The 22801-nt window shown below is 38.1% G+C and overlaps 1 protein-coding gene across 2 annotated transcripts in view; it reads left to right on the forward strand.

Moving 5' to 3' along the window:
• Positions 1–22801, forward strand: part of AKAP6 (A-kinase anchoring protein 6) — a 292127-nt gene that overhangs the window by 123234 nt on the left and 146092 nt on the right. For both annotated transcript variants that reach the window (XM_087747148.1, XM_087747149.1), the window contains exons 5-6: positions 3780–3902; positions 21569–21665. In XM_087747148.1, coding sequence (XP_087603274.1) covers positions 3780–3902; positions 21569–21665 — 220 coding nt within the window. The remainder of the gene's footprint in view (positions 1–3779; positions 3903–21568; positions 21666–22801) is intronic.

Consider the following 22801-nt stretch of genomic DNA (forward strand, 5'->3'; position numbering starts at 1 on the left):
CTGTGACAGAATCTCACAATAGATTTTATGTATTGTAACAAAATGTCTTTTCCTATTATTTTTTAGAACTTGTTTTGTCTGAAGCTTTATTTTAAAATGTATATTCTGGGAAATATCCTAAATGATGGGGAAAACAACTACAGTAATGCAGTTTGTGTCTCTGAGTACATGTACATCATTAATTGCATTCTGTTCCAACTAACCAGGCCATCTTGATTATGCAGAAATGACTCTGTGTTGGTCAGTCTGTGGAGAGGCAGTGGCCCTTCAGTCAGGGATAAGTTACGATTTGCACTTCCCCTCTGTTACGAGACTTGAGGAGATTAAGGACCCAGATTTATATTTGTGACAGTGCTCCACGGACTGTCGGTACTGCAGACGCTCTTCCTCTCAGTATGAGAGAGCAGGCGGCCTCCTGCCTGTGGCTGCCTGGCCCAGCGGGGTCAGCAGAGCAGAACGGTTTGTACCAGATCTGGGCTACAGCTGATGGTGAGAACTGGCCTAGACCTCAGAGCCCGCTGGTAACTACGCCTTGACAAAAAGTCAAAGGTGCGAAGGGAAGGCTCAGCGTCCAGAGCGAGCTGTGGTCTCGTCAGTAACTCCGGAGACGCTGCAGTTGATTATATTTGCAGAGGTTTCAATTTCCAATCCGGAGCTGCCTCCCAGGCAGGGATGAGTCATGAAGCTGGTGGCTGGATGATAAAGGTGGCTCTTTCCTTGCTCACTGGCATCAGGGTATTAAAATAAATAGGATGGAATCTTAGGCACTGCTAGGAAAAAAAAAAGGCATTGTTTTGATCATTAAGTTGGACGAATGAAGCAGGAACGGCATTATTACAATGTAATCTTACATACAAGTTGAGATAAAAATAGTTTTCTATCTTGCGCGCCTTCTGACGGCTCAAAACGGGCCGCGGGCAACCGGCCCCGCCGCGCGCGGCCGGGGGGGGGCGCCCGGGGCTGGTGTCCCCCGCGGCTCCCACCGCGAAGCGCGTGCCCGCCCGGCGGGGGCGGGGGCACCTCGCGGGCAGCGGCCGGGCGCCGCCGGGGGCGGCGCGGCGCCGGCAGGTGGCGCTGTGGGCCCAGGGACGACGCGCGGCGCTGCCTCCGCCAGCGGCCCCACGCTGCCCGGCCTTCCCTTCCCATCCCGTCCCGTCCTTCCTTTTCCCGTCCCTCCGCTGTTTTCGGTTTCTACAGATATGCTCTTCTGAATGGTTTCAATAAAATTTTATTGCCGTCATTTGAAAAATAGTACGATTATTGTGATTTGTGCTGCCTGGCAGAAGAAAATCCGCCGCGGCTGGCGGCGGCCGGTGCTCCCCTCTGCTGCCGGGCTCCCCTCGGGCACCGTGTCCCCAGCCGCCATCCTAACGTGCCAGGTGGCACTGGTGCTTGCAGCCTTACCTCTTGTTTCTCTGATAACTTGGCTCATGGTGGCTCTGTAGGAGACTGTATCTATTTTTTTTTTTTTTTTTTTTGCCGGACTCCCTAACTAGCTGCCAGGTGCTCCCTGCGCCCCACCGGGGCCTGTTCACGTCTGCAGCCACCTCATCTGTGCAGCGAGGGGGTACACGCCAGGCTGCTGGAGCCTGCTGCTTGGCAGTTTCTAAGCACCAATGTGAAGTTGCAAAATTTAAAACATGGGCATGTTTTGTGAGAGGGCAGAAGTAACTTGGTTGCTAGTAGTTGCTTTTTATACTGGCGCAAGCCTGCAATGTTTCTGAGCACCCTTTTGAAGGCATACAGACATCGAATACTGCAGACAGATGTTATACGTGTCTGTCTCCGTAAAATACATGACGCATATACAAGAGAGAGCCTTTCCTCATTTTTTTGTGCTTACCATATCACCTTGTCTCTCAAGGACAGCACGTTGCTAAAATGCAGGCAGAGATTTATTGGAGGGACTAGAAGGACTTTATACTCCTCCTGCTCCTCTCCCCCTCAGCTCACGTCTCCCACTCCTCTGCCAGTCTGGCATCTCTTGTGCTCCACTGTGAGCTGGAGGAAAGCAAGCAATGGAGCCAGGTTCCCCTTCTTGCCCCCCTTGTGTCCCATGGCTTGACATGGGGAACATAGCCCTTGTGGCACGGCCTGCTGTGGGGGAGAGGAGATGCAGCTACCTTCATTACTTGCCCCAGAGCGGAGGCACGTCATCTCAGTCACTATAGCCATTGGGTTGTTTTTCCTGTCTTCCTTTCCCCTTTTTGGAATGTCCTGATAAACACCCTACAGTGAAAGCCGCAGAATAACAGTTTTCTTACTTATAATGCTTTGAGATACAGTGGATTCCATGAATAGACATGGTAATAGCCTCCTTCTCATTCTGAGGACTCATAGGGACTCATGTAAAAAATAATAATAATTAAAACAGAGTCTTCAGAGTGCCTCATTGAGTGCTGTCATGCCTGCAGTATGCACTGAAGTGTCCTGTTAGAGGTTAGCTTCAGTTCAGAAGCACTGCGACTTCAGCTGGAAGCCAGGAGTTGATTATTGGACCCTGCTTCTGGGCGCAGCATTGGACCAAAATGACTCTGCTACCATGAAATTTGAAGGAAGCGTGGCTCTGCTTGGTCTGGGTTATTACCATTGCGCTTCTTTGTGTAACACAGCTGTGCGCCAACTGCTCAGACTCCTGTTTCTGTCTCATTTAGAATTCCAGTTTCATGTGCCACTTCGGAGAAGGGGATTTGGGCTCTTGAGTCACCCAGGAATCTTTAAAAGTTTTGTGCTTAGCTTGCTTTTAGCTATCTGAATGGACTAATAATTACCACAAACCATTCCGTAAATAAAGTGGTGAGAGTGAGATACTGAGTGTGTATACTGAGTTGTTATACAACTGGAAATTAAAATTCTCACCATGCTGCAAAATTCATAGTTAATAACCAATAATATAACCCGTATTAGACCTAATTTACTCTAGTCTTATGATGCTTGTAATAGATGGACATTCCTTTTCAGAGTTAATTTTCAGGGTGCTTATAAACATCATGGTGAGTTTTATTCCATTTACTCTCTTGCTTTGTGGTGGATAAGACTTTGGTAAAATTATCTGTACTCAGTATGTGCCTATAGTATCATCAAATCATGTAAATTCAGGGGCACTATTTTTAATCAGACAATATAATTGGTACTAATCTTGAAATAAATGGTGCTCCTGAGAAGCGGGAGCTCCTGTCTTCTCGGGAGCACCATCTGTGTGGTTCATATGCAATCAGCAATATTTATATTAAATGCTATATATTCTGCCTCACTTACTGTTTGATTTCTTCTCTCTGAGTCTGATCCTATGAACCAAAACAGGAATCACAAGACCTAAGTTCTGACAAGTAGTTTCTTCCCTCAGTCTGCTGATGTATACCTTGTTAATGCAGCTTTGTTCAGCACTTTTTTCAACCAACAGTGCTCATGCTACACCCAATCTGCCCAGTGCAAGGTCTTCAGCTCAGTTTTCACTGTAACCTATATGCAGCTTTTTATATATCCCCCTCATATCTTCTAACACTTTGCTGTTTTCTCCATTTCATCACAGTTATATGGATCTCACATTGTCCTCTCCCAAAATATCACCTTAGATTGTCTCCAGAAACACCGTTCTGCTCGTCATTTACTAAAAGGCCACTTGCTAATTTTTTTTTTCTTTGCATCCTTGTAAAAGGCAAAATTTTACTGTACAGTACTCTCTTGGCTTAAAAAAGAAATTGAGCATACATTTTTCAGATTGCCATTTTGCTAACAAATATGCTTTTCTTGTTCTTTCTTTTTTCTTATCTGGTAAGGGGTTTGTAAGCAAGCTGGATGAATTCATTCACTGGTTAAATGAAGCCATGGAAACAACAGAGAATTGGACTCCTCCTAAAGCAGAGACAGACAGCCTTAAACTGTACCTGGAGACACACTTGGTAGGACAAGATTATACTATGATTACTATCAGTAATTGAAGTGTTCTGCTGTGCTTTTTATTTGATTATTATTTTTTAATTACTAGTGTGCATCTATATTTTAATGTAAGATTTGCAGCATTGCAGTTTATTTTAATGAAAATACCAACAGATTATTTTCTGTATTTGAAATATGTACTGATGGCATTTTAAAAATTAAATTAAAAGCTAGAATTACATTGCAATTCAGAAATTATCTCCAAAACTGAAAGAAAATGGCTATAGCAGAAGGAGAAAGGATAATGGTTTTTCTGCTGATCATTCTAGGATTTTTACTACACTGTAACATTAACAAAACTCTTACTAGTAAGGAACTCTTATTCTCTCTCCTGCAGTTTTAACATAGTACAGAATCATTTAAATAAAATATCTGAAATAATTATTTCAATCATTTTGCTTGATGTGCATTTCTGTTGTGTAATTAATACAACTGTCACTATCCTTGTTCTTGTGCAAAAAGCTAAAACATTGCATGGAAGTGGAAAACACTTGGACAAATAATCTTCTGAAAATATTACAGGCTAGAATTATAGATTGAGAAGTATTTGATAAACCTCATGAGATTTTCACAGAATTCTTCCAAGAGCTGTTTCTGGTTATGAGGAGGTGAAACAAAGACCTGAACTGAACCAGGTATTGAGTTGTCAAAAGCAAAATTTTATGCTGTAGGTAGAGAATAGAGATCAATGTATGCTGTTCAATGGGTAGGTATCTTAATAGGTAAACTACTCTATCTGGTAAAAAGGAAAAAAAAAAAAAGAATGGAAAATTAAGCTAAGAAAGTCTCTCTCCCTCTGCCAAAATCTTAGGTTCTTGCCAGTATGAATTGGAAGAAAATATGGTGATAGCACTGTTCTGAGCCAATGAGCTAGACACTCCAGCTAGATAAAACAGTGCATTAGCTGAACCCACATCAGATCATCAACCCCCAAATCTCAGTCTCATTTCCAGTCTCTGATAATCTGATGGTGAAAAATTATTTGACATCCCAGGAAGTCACATGATGCATTACAGGAAAAAATGTCATCCTAATCCCTACCGTAATACTGGAGTGACCGTTATTAAATTAATTAAGTATATATTAGCCACATATACAATTAGAACTGAACCAAAAACTGTTTTCATAATTTCAGCTATACAGAAAACTCTTTTGTGTCTTTTGTTCTTAAACATTTCTGTTGTAGTACTGCCTATGGGCAGCCACTAGATTAAGTGCCCATTGTGGTAGTCTATCAAATGCAGTACGAAGACACTGCATTTTTGCCTTTCGTTGCAGATTTTGTATTTTGTGGCAGTTTGGAGTTTTGCCTTGTACTGCACGCACTCAGTCCTGTGATTCCCATTATGTTTACAGGTGCTCTGAAGACACAGAGCACATTGTGAGATCAGACCTCAGAAAAGGCATTGGTCATTTCAATTTGTTTTCCTCTTACTCTGCAACATGAAATTTTTGGAGAGATGAGTTTTTATGAGTAGACTTGCAATTTTCACTCTCAACTGGATAAAAAGAAACATATTCCAGGAACAGAGCAATCACCAGGCTGAGTCTCTGTCACAGTCAAGTTTCTTTTTCCCCTTCTTCCATGGGGAGGAGCACAGTAGCTCTTTTGCAGGCAAATGACTTCCAGCTTTGCCTTGTGGTTCTGTGGGAGGTGAGGCCAAAACCATCTATCAGACTGGAATGTGGAGTAGTAGCCCAGAGGCAGCTCCTTCATTGCTAGAGGTAGTCAGAATAAATGAGTATGTGGGCACCTGTACAACTTCACTTTCCCCTGTAAGTACTTCGGTTCCCAGCTGTACTCTGTGTATCTGCATATCTTTGGGGCAAGAAAATCTTTGTATGTTTCAGGATGACTATGTTATGAAACAATGTGGGTTTTTTTCTTTACTTCTGTAGAGAAGTAAAATGTCTAAAGAACAGTTCAGTTTCAATTCAATGATGATATAATTATTTTTATGGCATATATTGCCAGTGAAAAAATCATTGCACAACCTGAAAAAAATAACCGTGACTTTTCTTTTTGGATTTCAGAAAACGTATGCTATCATATTCGTTTCTACACAGCAGAACTGAACTATTAAAATACAGAGCATTGTTATAGTGGGGAAGATAGTTATTTTGTATTAATTAGATTGTCAGCTTTTCAGTGGCATTTGTCTGTCAGAAATCCTAATCTGTGTTTAAACAGAAATATATGAACTTCAGTTCACGTTAAGCTCAATGTTAAAATTTCCCTTGATTGAGCATTGTAAGACAATGGTGATCAAGGTCTTTGTTAGGGTACTTATGCTGCTCATTTTCTTCTTTTGCCAGTCAGGTTATACGTGCTGTCAGACTCACCTAAGATTTATTGAAGTAAAGGGGGCTTAGTACTTTATAAGTTTAGGATCCAGACTTCTGGGTTCATAGTACAGACACCGGTAGCAAACTAACCTGGAAAACAAAGAAAATGTGTTGGTTCTTTTCTATTTACTGCATCTGTGCTAGCAAACCTCATAACTATGATTCCTCACTGGTGCAGATTTTCTGGTTGTAGAAGGAGTGAAAACCCGGTGTAGATTAGTATTTTTATTTTTATTAGTAGAGACAAGGCCTTAGCCTTTGGCGCAAATTATCAATTTCACCACCTGTGGTATTGTTTTCTTGGAAATATGTTTGTTGCAATAACAAAATTAGTGCCATAAAGAGAGAATATTTTGCATTCATGAATTAAATCTCTGCTGTCAAAAATCTAAGAAAAGAAAATATGGGAGCAGGAAAACAGAAAAATGTACTTGTTCCCTTTATCATTATTGGCTGGGAAAAGTCTTGCAGAGGAGACAAGGACAAGGTTATGAACATCCTCCAAATTTTTCAGTATGTAAAATTCTTGACTGTCATTTTAGGGTCCCAATGTAAATTGTTGACAAAAGATTGAATTTTAAAGTCTCTCCTCACTCAGCCTTGCTTTTCTACATCTTTGACATTTTGAGAAATGGTGTGGCACAGACACTTAAAGAGAGTGTGTTTATCATAGAATCATAGAATCGTCAAGGTTGGAAAAGACCCTTAAGATCACCGAGTCCAACCGTCAACCTATCACTGCCAAGTCCATCTGTACCATGTCTTCAAGCACCGTATCTATCCGTTCCTTAAATCCCTCCAGGGATGGAGACTCAACCACTTCCCTGGGCAGCCTGTTCCAATGCTTGACCACCCTCTCGGTGAAGAAGCTTTTCCTAATGTCTAACCTAAACCTCCTCCTTATTTTTATTAAAAAAAAAAAAAACACCACGAGAAACCTAGAATATCAACTTATTAGAATCTTTGCATAAGGTAATGCTCACATGAGGAATCAAATCTCTTGAACAGGATGGCAATGCAAGTCTCCATTACAAGCGTCCTTGCATGATATCTTCAGCTTAAATTGGTAGAACTCCCCAAACTATTGTTCTAGTTAATTCTTACACCTGGTCTGGCAAGATTGTCCACCCAGGATGTTAATCAGCACTTTGAAGCATATGAGTAGTGTCTGTCTATTGCTCTTGGCCCAGCAAGAGCTGCCTGTAGACATCTCTGTGACTGTCTGAAGGTCCCACCTGGTCAGCTCCTGAAATAATTAGTGAAGCACTTTGTTGTGAAGGTGGAAGGCAGCCTCTCCTCAGGTTGGTCTGTTCCCAATTAGCCCATTATCTCATCTGTGCAGAGACTAGCTGGGACGTTCCTGGGCCACCCAGGGAATTCACAGCTACATGCACACACAGGCACAGCCCTGATACCCAAATACACCACAATTATAATTATTAACATAGGACAAATTGGAATTTCATTCTTAAATCACATTTACAACTTAAACTCCATAGATTTTGCCATGATGAGTAACCATATGGTTTGGTAAAGAGTATGAATTTTTTCTACAAATTGAAAGGTAGCCTGCATCTGGAATGCATGCCAAAATAGACAATCTTCAGCTTGGAGGACAGTTTTTTTGCAAATTTTAAAACTCGGTTCCCTGATTTTCTGCAGAACAGAAGTTGCTATATGCTTCATTTTAGATAACACCAAAGCACAAAGCTATCAATGGAAATGCTCTCAGAGACCCCTGGAATAGTGACTGAAATTATTCTTTCAATTTTACAAGTCCTCACAACTGAGTAACATCAGTGAAACTGATTTGGGAGCTGTTTGCTTCCCATTCATATCGGAGGGCTGACATGGAGCTGCCACTCCTTGAACTTCTGGCACCCCTGCAGGCATCCACCCAAGCTGGCAAATGTTGAAAACATTTTCATAAAACAGGGGTGTTTTTCAGCAGAAATCTACTTTGCCACAAAGGCATCAGTCAGCCCTACTAGAGAAAAAAGTGAGGCAGGTTTTGAATTTTGTGAACGATTAGGCTTAAATCACTTCCTAATGAAAAGATAGCTTCATTGGCCTTACCAAAAAGGAACTTCTGAGAATGGTTTCTGATTTGCTTTATCTTTTGTAGCTCTTCTTTTCTGTTATGCTGATTCTTGCCCATCAGCTTGATCAAAATCAGCTACTAGCAGACTCTAAGCATAGACTTGGTGGTAGGCACATGGTTCTCATCAAAAATGGTATCCTGAAGGCAGCTTATGAGCTAAAAGCATCTGTCTAGATGGTACTGCTGTGCTTGTGAAACCAAACAGACTTTCTTACCAGCTCAACAAATAAGAATGCACCATGTTGCTCTTGACCATTTTAGTCTGCTAAACATTTTACCGCTCCTTATCCCTGACCCAAAAAGATACATTGTTTTAGCACAGTAAAGAAGTAAGCTAGCAAATGAGGAAATGTGAAGAACCACGGAAGAAAAGGTTTAGATGAAAGGCACTATATATATTTGCTGAGGCCTGGGACTTTTAATTTTATAGTCTTAACTTTTCCCTTTGCTGTTAACACAGTACTCTGTTTTCTTGTTGCTGCATACCTCCTAGTTGTGCACCTTACTATTGTGTGCTCTTAGGTCTTTTAGCCAAAGCCATTTCTGTGTTTAGTGTCATACTTAGAGCTAGATAATACAAGACTTTTAAATGGAAACGTACAAATGAAAAATATCTTATTTTAAACTTATTTGATGGAACTTTTAAAATCTCGCATTATTAGCAGATGTTGACAATATGGAGTGGAGATAAAATTAATTAAGGAAAGATCTTAGAAATTTGGAACTAGTAATCAGGCATTTTTGTTCTAACAATCTTACTCTTCAGAATTTCTGTAAGATTAAAATTCTGAAATCTTGAGTACAGGGAACATAGAAGAGAGAGTAGTGATAGATTTTGCATTTTTTCAAAACTAGGTAAAGAATAGTCAGAAGTTCCCATGACGATGTACTTTCTTTGAAAGCGGCTGTTGCCTTTTGCCCTTTTGAGTAAGACAGTGGCTGTAACCTGCTTACATTTAAGTTTGCAATTTGGAGGAGAGCAAATCGTAGAATCATAGAATAGTTTGGGTTGGAAGGGACCTTTAAAGGTCATCTAGTCCATCCCCCCTGCAACTGGCAGGGACATCTACAACTAGATCAGGTTGCTCAGAGCCCCATCCAGCCTGTCCTTGAATGTTTCCAGGGATGGGGCATCTACCACCTCTCTGGGCAACCTGTTCCAGTGTTTCACTACCCTCATTGTAAAAAATTTCTTCCTTATATCTAGTCTGAATCTACCCTCTCTTAGTTTAAAACCATTACCCCTTGTCCCATCGCTATTGGCCCTGCTAAAAAGTCTGTCCCCATCTTTTTTTATAAGCCCCCTTTAAGTATTGAAAGGCCACAATAAGGTCTCCCCGCAGCCTTCTCTTCTCCGGGCTGAACAACCCCCACTCTCTCAGCCTTTCCTCATAGGAGAGGTGTTCCATCCCTCTGATCATTTTTGTGGCCCTCCTCTGGACCCGCTCCAAGAGGTCCATGTCTTTCTTGTGCTGGGAGCTCCAGAGCTGGACGCGGAACTCCAGGTGGGGTCTCACCAGAGCAGTGCAGAGGGGCAGAATCACCTCCCTCGACCTGCTGGCCACGCTTCTTTTGATGCAGCCCAGGATACGGTTGGCTTTCTGGGCTGCGAGCGCACATTTCTGGCTCATGTCCAGCTTTTCCTCTATCAGTACCCTCAAGTCCTTCTCTGCAGGGCTGCTCTTAATGCTTCACTTTCCTCTCATTGTAACTGGATATAAGATATCCTTAGAAAAGATGGCAGCCGGTGGTTTCCTGTTTATCCAGATAGCACAAAAAGGAATTGTTTGTCACTCATGGAAAGAATGGAGGAGGATGGCCTCCTTGAAAATAATTAATTGTTCACACCAGGGTTATTTGTTTGTTGGGTTTTTTTTAAGCAAAAATATATATTCTGTTTAGTTGAAACTAGAATAGCAAATATTGTTCTGTAGAAAGTACAAGTAGCTAGGACTGCATGGAGTCATTGCAGTACAAAGTGTTGTTTGGATGTGCTAAATGGTCATTTCCATGAATCAGAATTTCTTGATTTTCTTTTCTAATAAATTGTGGGATCCCTGTCTGTAATTTTTACCTCAATTTAGTCGCAAGCTTTGTGCCACGTTAAAGTGCTGCTTAGCCCAGAATTGTTCCATTATATTAACCTTCTTAGTCACCATATTTACTTTACATGCTACAGTCTTAAAAGTATCATAGAGAAAGTATCACTAGTATTTCAAAACAAATTATACATGTTGATTCACGCTAGCATTTACTTCTCTTCTGTATAGGAAGTTTAGATGTCATCTCCATTCCAAACTCAAATTCTTCCTAAGATATGGGAGTTTTGAGAGTTTCATTATCTAAAGAGAAATGAAATAAGAGTTTTCCTGTGTCCACTATAAATGTTTTTGGCCACATAATGGCTCAGCACTTTCTTAGCTGTAAACAGCAAATGCTTTCATACAGAAAATAGATTGTATTTTCACGTTTAAGAAATTGTATTGGTGAAGTAATGATGCTTCTGTGATATCTCATGATAACCGATTGTCTGTTTTTAACAAGTCTGCTGTGTCTGAAAAAAAAATCTTTCCCATCTCCCTGGAAAATCTCATTTTCTGAAAAATGTCAGTTTAGAGAAGTATTAAATACCTGTTCTCATTGAAAATAAGGTTAAATACACATGCCTTGGGCTAATCTACTGGCTGTCTTTGTAGTAGTGGTGGTAACAGTATTTTTATTAAAGGTATTAAAGCCTCTGAAATGGCACAGTTATGTACTGTGCTTTTGCTATATGGGCATTTCCAATGTCCATGGCAGCCAATTTAGATTTTTTCCTCAAAATTACACAATAGTATCTGCAGGATGATGGTGCTAAAGAGTCTGAGCACCACAAGTGGACTAATCTCTTGCTTCTCTAAGGACTTAGGTTTGAATCTGTTTAGCCTATTGTTAGTTTGACTTTCTGGATTTTATGCTGCTATCTTGAAATGTATTTTGGGTATTCATGGGCTCCTGAATGTATGTCCTTTTATACAGGAAGCAGTCTGCAGAACATACAGATTAACCCCAGCAGATTTCAAATAACACAAGCAAATAAAAGGACTTAATAGGAAATAAGATATCAACCTTAAACAAAGGGAATGCATGTATATTGTCAGTTGTGACTATTATTCAGCTTTTAAAATCTGTAAACCCAATAACCTCTATGTAAGTTTTTCTGTTTCTTGAGTTAAGTGCCCAAGAACATCAAAAGGAAATGTTGCTGTCATTTAATACATCTGGCTGTACCTGTGCTACAGTCTGGAGCCAGAGACCTTACAGTTGCTGGCAGTGGGAAAAGTAGAGGTTTCTAAACTGTTTGGACTGTTCTTTTGAATTTCAGTGACTTTTTTCATGACTAAGTAAGAGAAAAATCAGGTATATAAGAGAAAATCCAAGTATATATACTGCTAATCACAGCACTGTTGTCCTGACCAATACAGAAATATTGCACTTGATCTAAAATTGTTTCCCCTAAGATCATGCAATAAAGAAGAGCTGACACATATCTTTTCTTTGTAAGGAGGAGTGGGCCATGTTTATGCTCCCAACATCACAGAAGTAGGAGATCTGTTGTGATGGAGATCTGTTATTACTATGTGTGTTTTTAATGAAGAAAGGGACTGTTCATTTACTGTCCTCCGATACAGTTGCTACCAGCTATTGCCACGCAGTCCCACTTAGGAGGTTTATTTTGTGCAAGCCTGTAGCATAAGCAATAATTTCTTAATAGTTTTCCCAGAGACTGAATGTACAGCTGTGAAGAAAAACAAGGATATTGCATTTACCTTGTTTTTTGATTGGTTCAGACCTTCCCAGGACTCCTTTTCTTCTCTTTGCTACTGTGACAAATTTACATAGTTCTGCATAGGAAGAGGATAGGACCCCATAATAAAAGTTAGCGCTGTTGGGCCTGCCTGTAACATACTAGTTGTTAACTAGCTCCACAGGAGGCTGTCCCAGCTTTTCTAGTTCGGAGAGCTGCAGCTATCTCTGAACAGAGGAGGCATTAAACCAGAAGCAAAGCATATTAGGGTGTCATCCTAAAGTAGCTTTGTGTCTTCCTCTGAAGGAGAAGGGAAAATTGTAGTGTCCAGAATCTAAACTGTATCACTTGTGAGGATTTTGAGGTCTTTGGATCTAAGTGTATGGAAATATAGTGAATGAACAAGTTTGATCGATGTCTCAAGAACAACTGTATTGCTCTGTTGTTTTTTTTTAATTCATGACATTTGAGGTTTAAAAAAATTAGAATTTTATTTTCACTGATACCCAGGATGCTTTTAAGCTAATGTTTATTGCTTTGGAGGAGGGAGTGATGACATCCTTAAAACACAGTGTTCTTTTACATGCAAGAATATAGAGGGTGGTATATTCCTCTGAATGTGTATTAAATACCTGATGTAGTTTCCTTAGAAAACAAGGCCAAACATTAGAGCACATTGAAACCCAGATTGTTCAGAGTTTGGGAAATGTTTAAACTCATTTGCACTTGTGAGTGAAGCTGAACAAGGCAGGGTAACTTGATTTGGCAGTGTTGCAAATGTTCATCCCCTCGCAAGTCTCACCAAACCAAAACTGTAAAACTCTTGGGTGCTGAGGTATCCCAAAACACAGATACTGTAAGTTTGAGTGGTGAAAGTTAGGGATTCCACTGGGTCCATCGTGTGCCTGGCCTGCAGAAGAAATTGTTTGCATGCAGGGGATTCAGTGCCTATGATAATATAATGAAATCAAACTGCCATTATAAAATGTTTTGAACTAACTTGATCAGGAAATTTTGGTGGAAAAGTGTTTCACATAAGTTCTGACTTAGAAGCTTTATAGCAATTGCAGAATAATCACTCTGAATGACAGTTTGGTCATGCTCTTTACATTAATTTATCATTGTAACAACTTTTGAAAGACCTTTAAAATTTGATTTGAAAGTAATGTTTATTAATAAATTGCATAATGCTTATGTAGGAGCTCTGTTAATTGTAATTTTTATGTCTATTCAAATGTATGCTATTGCCTGAAATTTTAGTATGCTGGTATGATCAGTATAGATGTAGTCTGTAATTTGGTTTTGAAGGTGAAATGAGATTTATTTTTAAAAAATTCTGAGATTGGAAATCATTAAAAGAATATAATGCCAGGATCTCAAAGGACAAACAAGCACACTCAGCAACATTTAAACTGTATTTGCTTTTACTCACCTGCCAAGAGCTATGGTCCACTCCCATGGGTTCTGTGCTATGTCTCTCAAAGGCATAATATCATTCACACTTTAAGTACTAGAAGTAATAGAATTGCTGTCTGTGTTTTGGTGTTTGCAATGCCAAAGCTTTCAGCAGAAATACAGAAAATTCAGGGCATGAATGGAGGTCTTGATTGGTAAGTGTTTTTCTTTGCATCTCCTATGATTTTTTTTTTTCCATTTCTTAATTCTACAGATGAATTGGGTTAATAATTTGGGATCTCAATTTATTAGATATATTTTTCTAAGAAGGCATTTTAGTTCACCTTTAAATTGCATAAAACCTTATATCTGTACATATGTAAAAAGCAAATTACATCTCCCTCATATTCCCCTGAAATTTTAATAGAATTAAAATCCTTCAAGGTTTGCTCTAAAACTACGTAGTGTTATTTAGTGCCAGTGAGTGCTTTTTGGTCTGTAAGTTAGTAAATTTATATTTAAATAATATATATGTATATGTTTTTTCTGCCTTAGTAACTCCATATTTGCTAAGGCTGCTATGCCCAATGAATTTATCTTTGGATTGGAAAGCTGTTTTCTCTTGGTTGGCTTTTTCCTGCATGTTGTAGGACAATACAACTTAGGCGTATTTTGATGAAATAGCTTTTGAGCATGGTGGGTCTCCAGGTGGAAGAAATGTACCTGGAAATGTGTAAGATTAGCCAGACAGATGTGTCTTGATAGATAAAGGAGTCAGAAGACTGTGACTTCTGCAGATTATTTCCTGAGTATCTCAATAAGACAAGAAATTATCAAGGACAGTTATAAATGGTGGACTGGATGTGCAGTTCACCATCCTTATGGCAACTTAGCAATTGTTTCATTGTATAGCCATTTTGCCCGTGTGCTTTTCTGCCTGTGTTCTTCCATCCCTCGTTCTCTCTTGATAATAATCAAACTGAGATTCAGTTTAGGAAGCCTCATGTTAACTTTTTTTAACAATGTAAAATGTTTAGAAAGACAAAAGCAAAGAGAAATTTATGTGGTGAAACACAAAATAGAAATTAGAATTGGCAGCAGAAGAATTTACGTGAGTTTGAATTATGAAATATCTGCAAAAATAGCCTCTATGCCTTCTAAACTAAATCTGCAAAATAGACTTCCTGGAGAGTTGGGCTAACTATCCTTTTTCTCCACATCCAAAATTATGCATTCAAAACTTGTCTAAATTACCTAAGAGATGACAAACACAACAAGGAATGAGAAACAGAAATTGGGGGACCCAAAGTATTTAATGTGAGGAAGATTGTGCTATTCATGTTTAAGAGGTAACAATGGGAAAAAACATTGATTGCCTAATACTGGAATGGCAGAAGCTGTGACAGAGAAGAAAGGAGTGAGGTGGTTTTACAAAAGTATGAATTACTGTAGGACTACCGGGGTAGAGCCTGCCTCTTTGTATTTAGTTTTGCTGGCCCGTCACAAATTCTGTGGCATGTGAAAGACCTAGGCTGCTGCTTGTCAGCCCTTTACAGCCCTTACATTGCAGTCCTTACTCCTACGTTTTTATCCAGTTTAGATTTACAGGTCTTAAGGGATCAGGGCTTTCACTGTTTCCCTTAGGAGATTATTACACAATCTAATAGATCTGACTTTCGGGGGGAAATTTCACTGGTATTTATCTTAATTTTTCTCTTTCTTAATTTAATTCCATTAGTCCTATCTACTATACCCTCTGACACTGTACTGTGCTAATAAGTCTTTCTGCTTGGTGTTCAGATTCACGGAATGTAAGTAGATAATAATGGCCCTTTCTCTTAATCATCATTTAGTCAGTCTTGTTTATTTCTTATAATCTGCCGCCATTTACACCTTTAAACATATTTTGTTTGCTGTTCACTAAACTCCCACCAGTTTGTCTCTTCATAAATGTGCTTGGTCCTCCCAGGCAAAAAGTACATTCAGATCAAGTGAAAGGTGGAGAATGCGTTTCAGTGGTCAGAAGGTAAAATCGTTCCCGGGGTAGCTATAACTATGTCATTACTAAACATTTTGAACTCAGAATGTTCAGTTAATATTATGTTTAAATGAATGATAAACTTACACAAAGAAATTGTCTGAGCAGTCAAACCATCTTACATCTGATCTACATCTACAGTGGCACAATGCCAGCATGAGATGATGATTATGGGATTTCAGTAGTGAGGTTCCCAGATCAGTTTTATGTCAATTTTAAAGGCATTTTAGATTATAATCTGGTATTATGAATCAACATAGACAGTGATATTGTTATTTTGCCCATTTTTATCTGCCTATAGATGCCAGTGGAAGGAATTACCCCCAGAGAAACCCCCAAAATTATTGTGTTTTGAAGCTTTCTCATTGTTGCAGGGGGTAGAAAACCACATCTTATTTCCACTACCTAGTCAATCTTAAAAAATATCTACCAGCTCCCATTGGTTACAGAAGGAAATAACGTGTGGTTCATCTAAGGAAATGATGGTCATACTGTATTAGGCATTAAAGATTTGCTTAGCAGTTGGTGATGATTGGCCCCTTGGCCATCATTGCTATAGGGAGGGTATGTTCTCAGTCTCAGAGAGAGAAGAAAAGGACCCTTAGTGGGTGGTGCAGCTTCAGAGGAGGATTCACCATGTTCTCCTTAAAAAGCAAAGGTAGAATCCCTGCTATTGTGGTAAAAATCAACCTTGACTATGGAGCTGCATAAAGCATTTCCATAGTGCTTGTGTTCTGTTTAACAGGTGGAGTGTGCATCAGATAGAAATACAGCTTAAAAGAAAAGAAGAAAATAAAAAATTCTTTATAGTCACCTAGGTTTTATGGAAAACATGAACAAAGGAGACATTGACTGGAACCATTTCACATGTAACATTTAATTCCCAGGAGAACATATCATAGTGACTTCTAATACTAAGTAGGCTTTATATCCCTGATGAAAAATGGGAGGCTTTCCTAAGTAAGATATTTCCCGATTGTTAAAAAGTCAAATAGTTTGATGATATATTTGTAAATGTAATGTGTGAAATGCACTATTTCACAGAAGACAGGATCTTTTTCCATGTACAAATTGCATATGAATGTCCATTTTATATAACCACTGAGCAATTAATTAGGTATTTAGTATTATGTCATTAGAATGCTAAATATGTGAGCATTTCCATGTTACTATAAGGGCAGCTTACATGTTAGTTATTTTTTTGATTTACTGAATGTCATTGGTAGGTAGGTGGTGTTCAGGAGTATCAAAATACCACTACATTATTGCATGGCTTTTTAGGTTATTAACTCGAATACGTAAACACTAGGCAGTGACCAAACAGAGACTTTCTGTGTGGTCAGAATGCCTCAAGAAAAAAAAAAAAAAAAAAGAAAAAAAAATAAATAGACAACTGCCTTTCCATAACCAAAAGTTGAATTCATTACTTGATATCTTGGTATTTTGTCATAGCAAGCTATTGGGAGGTAACTGTGCCAGGACCAATACAGTTGCAAAAGTAACTGTATGTTAAGAATATGAGAATAAAATTTCAGGAACTGTTTTAAGTCATATTCTCTTTAAGACAAATGAAATGTGGTAATTTAAAAAAAAATTAAAATCAATTTTTCAAGTTTTTTTTTTCTTGGAGATTATTGGTATATAGTGTATATTTAATAAATAAATGACACACATTTGTTGTTCCATTTTCTTAGAACTTTACTGTGTGTTGAAACTGTCTCCCTGTCCAAAACATAACATTGCTGATAATGTTTGTGGGAGTTTGGCTGTCCTTCCAGGATTGTCTCAGTCACAGAATCCCATTTCTTTTCTACGAGAAACTGTTCCCATCACTCTAAATTTCACAATTGAATTACATCTGTCACAATGAGTGTTATAATTAAAAGTGCTACATTCTTAGCCAAAATTTACATTCAACTGTACCTAAATATAGAAGTCCATATTTTAGTAATATTGTGGTTTTCTCCAAAAATGCAAATGACTATTAGGAAATTTTAAATTAAACTTTCTATTTCAAATTCTAAAGTCATAGGTCACTTAGATAATTTTAATTGTCTCTGCCTTTGGTCTAAAATATAAATGCCCTAGAAGCAGTGATATTTTTCTCAAAGATATTTAAAAACATCAAAAATGAACCTCAAGAAAATTAGGTCTCAGCGGTACCCCACTACACCACACATGCTAATAGTATGATTGACTGAGAAAATTAAAATATTTCTTTTAATACAGTATCTTAATCTGGCAATAGATGTAAACTGCTGTGTCATTTAAACTAATCTATATTTATGTAGATTATATTATATATTATATGTATAATACATAATCATATGTATAATATACATTACATTATATAAGGTATAGGTTCACATGATACCTAGTTGCTTATTTGTGTTTCAGAGACACAAAGTACACTGGAAATAATTAGTTGGACACATCATGACTTAAAAAAAAATACATCCTTATACAAAGTCTGTGTGCTTCTGGAAACAAACATATTTAATAGTTGACTCTCCTTACTTGCAGATATGAATAGGTCAAGACCTGGCTTGTGTTTTACCAAATTACAAGGATTTGCTAAGAACAGAGAGTTGCAAAACAGTGAAAGATTGCGTATCAGAGCTCGATATGTACATACTGTAGGATACCTACTCAATCAAAGTTTCATAAATTTAAGTATCTATAGCCATAAAATAAATCCTCAGGGGAACTTCAAATAATTTTTCTCATCTCCAGTTGTACAGACAAAGAAGCTGAGAGGGAGAGATTATTACATGCTGGAAAAGCACTCTTATTTTCAGTGTGTTCAGAGCCCACTATAGATCAGGAGGTGCTGCTTTTTTCCCCATGGAGGTTCTGCAGTATTGTTGTCTGATGGATCAATCAGTTTCCTAAAAGTCAGGGGACAGCTTCATTTTGTGAAGACTGAGCTCCTTTGCCCCATGCAGTCAACAGAAGATAGCACTCCTGGGGCTTTGTACTTACACTTTTGGAGTCTTTATTCCTGTTTATTTACAGTTCTGTAGCTTTAATAAAACTGCATGATTCCTGCCTCACTTCTCCTTTCTTGCTAAATAAGAACAGCTGATATTTATATATAGGTGCATGGTGACTGGGAAAAGTGCAGAGAACTTCATAAGGAAATTTTGCTTGTTGCAGCTTGTAAACTACATTACATACACTGTAGTGCTAGGGATGACATTAATGTGTTGTCTAAAAAGCTGCTGTCAGGCCAACGCACATGCATTTTCCATAATGTATATGTGCTCATGTGTGATATTTAGACTGCTCCATAGCTGCAAATGTGTCTGGAAAAATGGCTTTGATTAATTGACTTCCCTCCTCTTCTCCCTTCCTCTCTTCAAATGCGAAGGCTCCATTCATTATCAGGGAAGATCAGAGGAGGAGGGGAGCAGAGTACCTGGGTCACACGCTGTTAGAGTTACAATTTTCCAAGTGCCATAAGTAAACAGTAGGGAACAGGAAATATCCAGGGTGGGAGAGGACCTCTTTTTTTGAAGGTCCTCCTCCATTCCAAATGTTTGGTCTGATTTTATCTTTAGCTGAGCAAATGTGCATCTCCATTGTATATACATGTAATCCTTGTCACGTCTTCAACTCTGTCTGCCTTTTTTGTATGTCATATTTTCAGCCCTGCAGGTATGAGGAACCATGAGCACTGATGCACTGACTGAGGGCTATTCTTTCCAGTGTTCCTTGTCCATTTGTTCCTTTTTCTTAGGAAATTAGCACCCCTAAGGAATCACAGATACTTACATCATTCTAAAGCCAAAACTCATACTTCACTACATCAACTGACAATTTCCTTCACTTTTTTTTTTGTATTTATACTTATATGAATGGTTCCCTCCTTTTGACGCCTCTGTGCTGATAGGGGTTTATTTCTGCTAAATTTCATGTATGCTCACGGTATTTGTGCCACGCATAATTTATCCATAAAATCAGAATTTTGCACAAGGAGAATATTGCTAGTCAAAACTCAAAAGTTTGGCCCCATCTTTATTCATCATATTTTGCTTCTTCAGTTTAACATTATTACTGGTTAATAGGTGCACCTGAAAATCAAGCTGTATTGTAGTACCTGGTGCGTTATGTTAAATGAATCTTTTCTAGGACAGCAAGTCTCTTTTTTTTCTCCTAATGAAAAAGAATACCTCATCTTTTCCAATTTTCCTATCAAACACATCCACATCATCTCGAGACACTGCCACATCCAGCTGCATCTATACTCAACCTCAATTACATGAAATTACACAACCTACTCTCAGGTCCTTTAGGTTCTCTTTTGCTATGTGAGGCACACGCATAGTGCATTTCCTGTGAAGTGCATGATTACAAACTATTCAGTACAAGCCTGTTTTAAGTAAACAGTAAATTAAATATTGTCAGTGCTTGTTCAGACGTGCTGTTACGAAGGAAAAAGAACTTCTGGATTTGGGTTCATAAAACTCTAGATTTAAGAAAGGTCTAGACATAAACTAGGCATCCTTTTTCCTTTTTAACTTCTCTTGGCTGACCCAATTGTTAAATAGCGGGCTCAAAATGATATATTCAGATGCCCATACGAGGAAAATTGGGCTAGACAAAATGCTGAAGGTAGCAAAATTCCTGTTTATTGCTCTTATTTGAATGGAGAATTTTCAAAATCATTTTGTCGCTAACTGTCAGGTACACTGCTGCCTGAAAGACTGTCAAGAGTCTGTCTGAGCAACATGCCTCTTTCAACCATGACAAATACAGTAAAAGAACATCATTTTATTACAATTCTGGCAATATTATTTTCTGCTACGCCAATCAGCCTGACTACAGGAGTTAGGAAAGAAGGGAAATGGTTGCTTCCCTAAGAAATGAGAGCTTTTGAGTATTTTGTGATGTCTGCTACTTCAGTACTAGCATGGTCACTAGTATTTGGAGAAGTATAAATAAGTTTTATAAAAACCAGTAGCTACAAATGTGCACTTGCAAAATCTCCTTTCATCTCTGCCAGTTAAGTCATTCCCAAGAGAAGGCAAAACTCGCTTCTTCCAAGGGGTCAAATATTGTTTTCATTCATTCCGTAGACATTTCAAAGACAACAAGAGTTGCATATGTGTGTTCAGGGCTGCACATGATTTATGATTAAATACAGCAAGTACCCCTTTCTTTATTGTATTTTGTTTCTCTTTCTTACACACAAGTATGAGTGAGAAGCTCTGGCAAATATTTTGCAAATTTATCCAAGTTAGCAGTGGTGTATGAAATGTCATAACATGTTCCCAGTTCCTCTCTCTATTACTAGACTTTAATGCAATTTGTAAAAAATAAATTTAAAAAAAGAAACAAAATATTTTAATCACTGTTAAAGCAGGGATCCTTTGTAAACTAGTAAAAATATTAGTGCAAAAAAGGATGAAAAATACTTGCTTTGCAAATTAAGAATGCAGAGATCTAAAGCAGTCTGATTTGTTCTTTGAAAATGGATATGAGAGTTAACTCAGAAACACAATATTAATAGATTTGTATGAGTGCACATAAGGCCAATATATTCAATGCTGTAATTTTTTTATGGTTTCATAAATAGTGCTATCACCAACATTTCAAAGAAATCGGAAAAAAACAGAGCTCATATGTGGTGGCATAAATTTAGTGTATTTTATAGAACACTGTTACACCAGATATAGCCTACGGGTTGTGACTTTTCATAAAACCTAATGAATTTCTAGATTTGTCAGCTGTTTCAACAGAGATGCACTTTGCTGATCTAATGGAAACATTTTGAGCCCAGATCCAAAATATCAATAGCTTTTAGTATCACAAATAAGTTTGGCTATTGGGTAAATGGGGATGTGGTTCTTGATAAAAAGCAGCAAGTAATTTTGTACGTGTGTTTTATGATAACTGCCTCTCCAATGTCTGATACTCAGGTTTCTTGTGTCTCTTTTTTTTTTCTTTTCTTTTTTTGCAGAGTTTTAAGTTGAATGTAGATAGCCACTGTGCTTTAAAAGAAGCAGTGGTAGAAGAAGGACGTCAACTTCTTGAGCTTATTGTATCTCACAAATCAGGTAAATCCTTCTGAAATATTGCAAGTCTTTATGTCTCCAGACTATTAAAGAATGAAGAAGCATTGCTGTAAATTACTGCATATATTCACTTCCTTATGTATTATTAATATTTACATTATCAGATTGACCTTCAAGATTTATAAATGTTTCATATACTGCATACAATGCAGTGATACTTATAAAATGAAATACTGCCTGCAAATAGTCTGTTCATTTTATTTTGGTCTTGCTGCTCAGCTGAGTTTCAATTGAAATCACATCACTGAAAACTTCACACTGACACATTCTTTGATGTAGGTGCTATGGAAATAACATTAAGATAATGAATTAGGATTTCAAATATATATGTATTTTTACATACTCTGCATAGGTAATTGCATTGGTAAGGCTTTATTTTGCCGCTTAAACTAATTCTTACATCAATTTTAATATATTTATGAGGCATAGATTAAAATTAAAAATACCTTTTTCCTTTAGTTAGGCTTGTCTTTTTCTGCAGGCCTTAAATCGAGAGGAGGGGGAGAGATATACTGATTTTCCTTTCTCTATCCCCACCACCCCCTACATTTTTAGATGTTTGCGTGACTTGTATAATAATAGGGTTTTAATCAGCATATACTGCTATGGAATGCCATCTTAATTTTGGCCTACTTAACATGCTTTTTATCCAGGTTGAAGTTATCTGTTGGTCTACTGTTTTCTGATCATGTTATACATTGTGCCTCTATTGTTTCACAGCGTCAGACAGATCTGTGTAATGTGAAAGCTATAGGAAATTAGTAACTTCTATGTATAGTTCCAAAAAGGTATAGAAGCCATAGCAGAGAAGGGTAGTGCATGTCATCATATACTTAGAAAATGGTAATGTGTAAACTACAGAAAATATTTACAGGAGTTGGAGGTCAGAAAAATGTATTTGGAAGATTATGAAATGTTTTGAGATAAAGACTAGGTATTAGAGGGTGAGATTACCATAGTGTTCCCTACTGCACAGAAATCACAGTTTATGTGGAATTTTCCTTTTCTTGAAATTGTCAGCTGAAACATAATCAAAATTTAACATAATGGCTAAAAGAAATGTTTTGACCCTATAGCATTGTTTTGCAGAATGAACAATAGTAATGCTTGGATTTATT

The sequence above is a fragment of the Nipponia nippon genome, unplaced genomic scaffold (assembly GCF_047370975.1).
Source record: "Nipponia nippon isolate SJK-2023a ecotype South Korea unplaced genomic scaffold, ASM4737097v1 scaffold_11, whole genome shotgun sequence".
Classification (NCBI taxonomy): Eukaryota; Metazoa; Chordata; class Aves; order Pelecaniformes; family Threskiornithidae; genus Nipponia; species Nipponia nippon.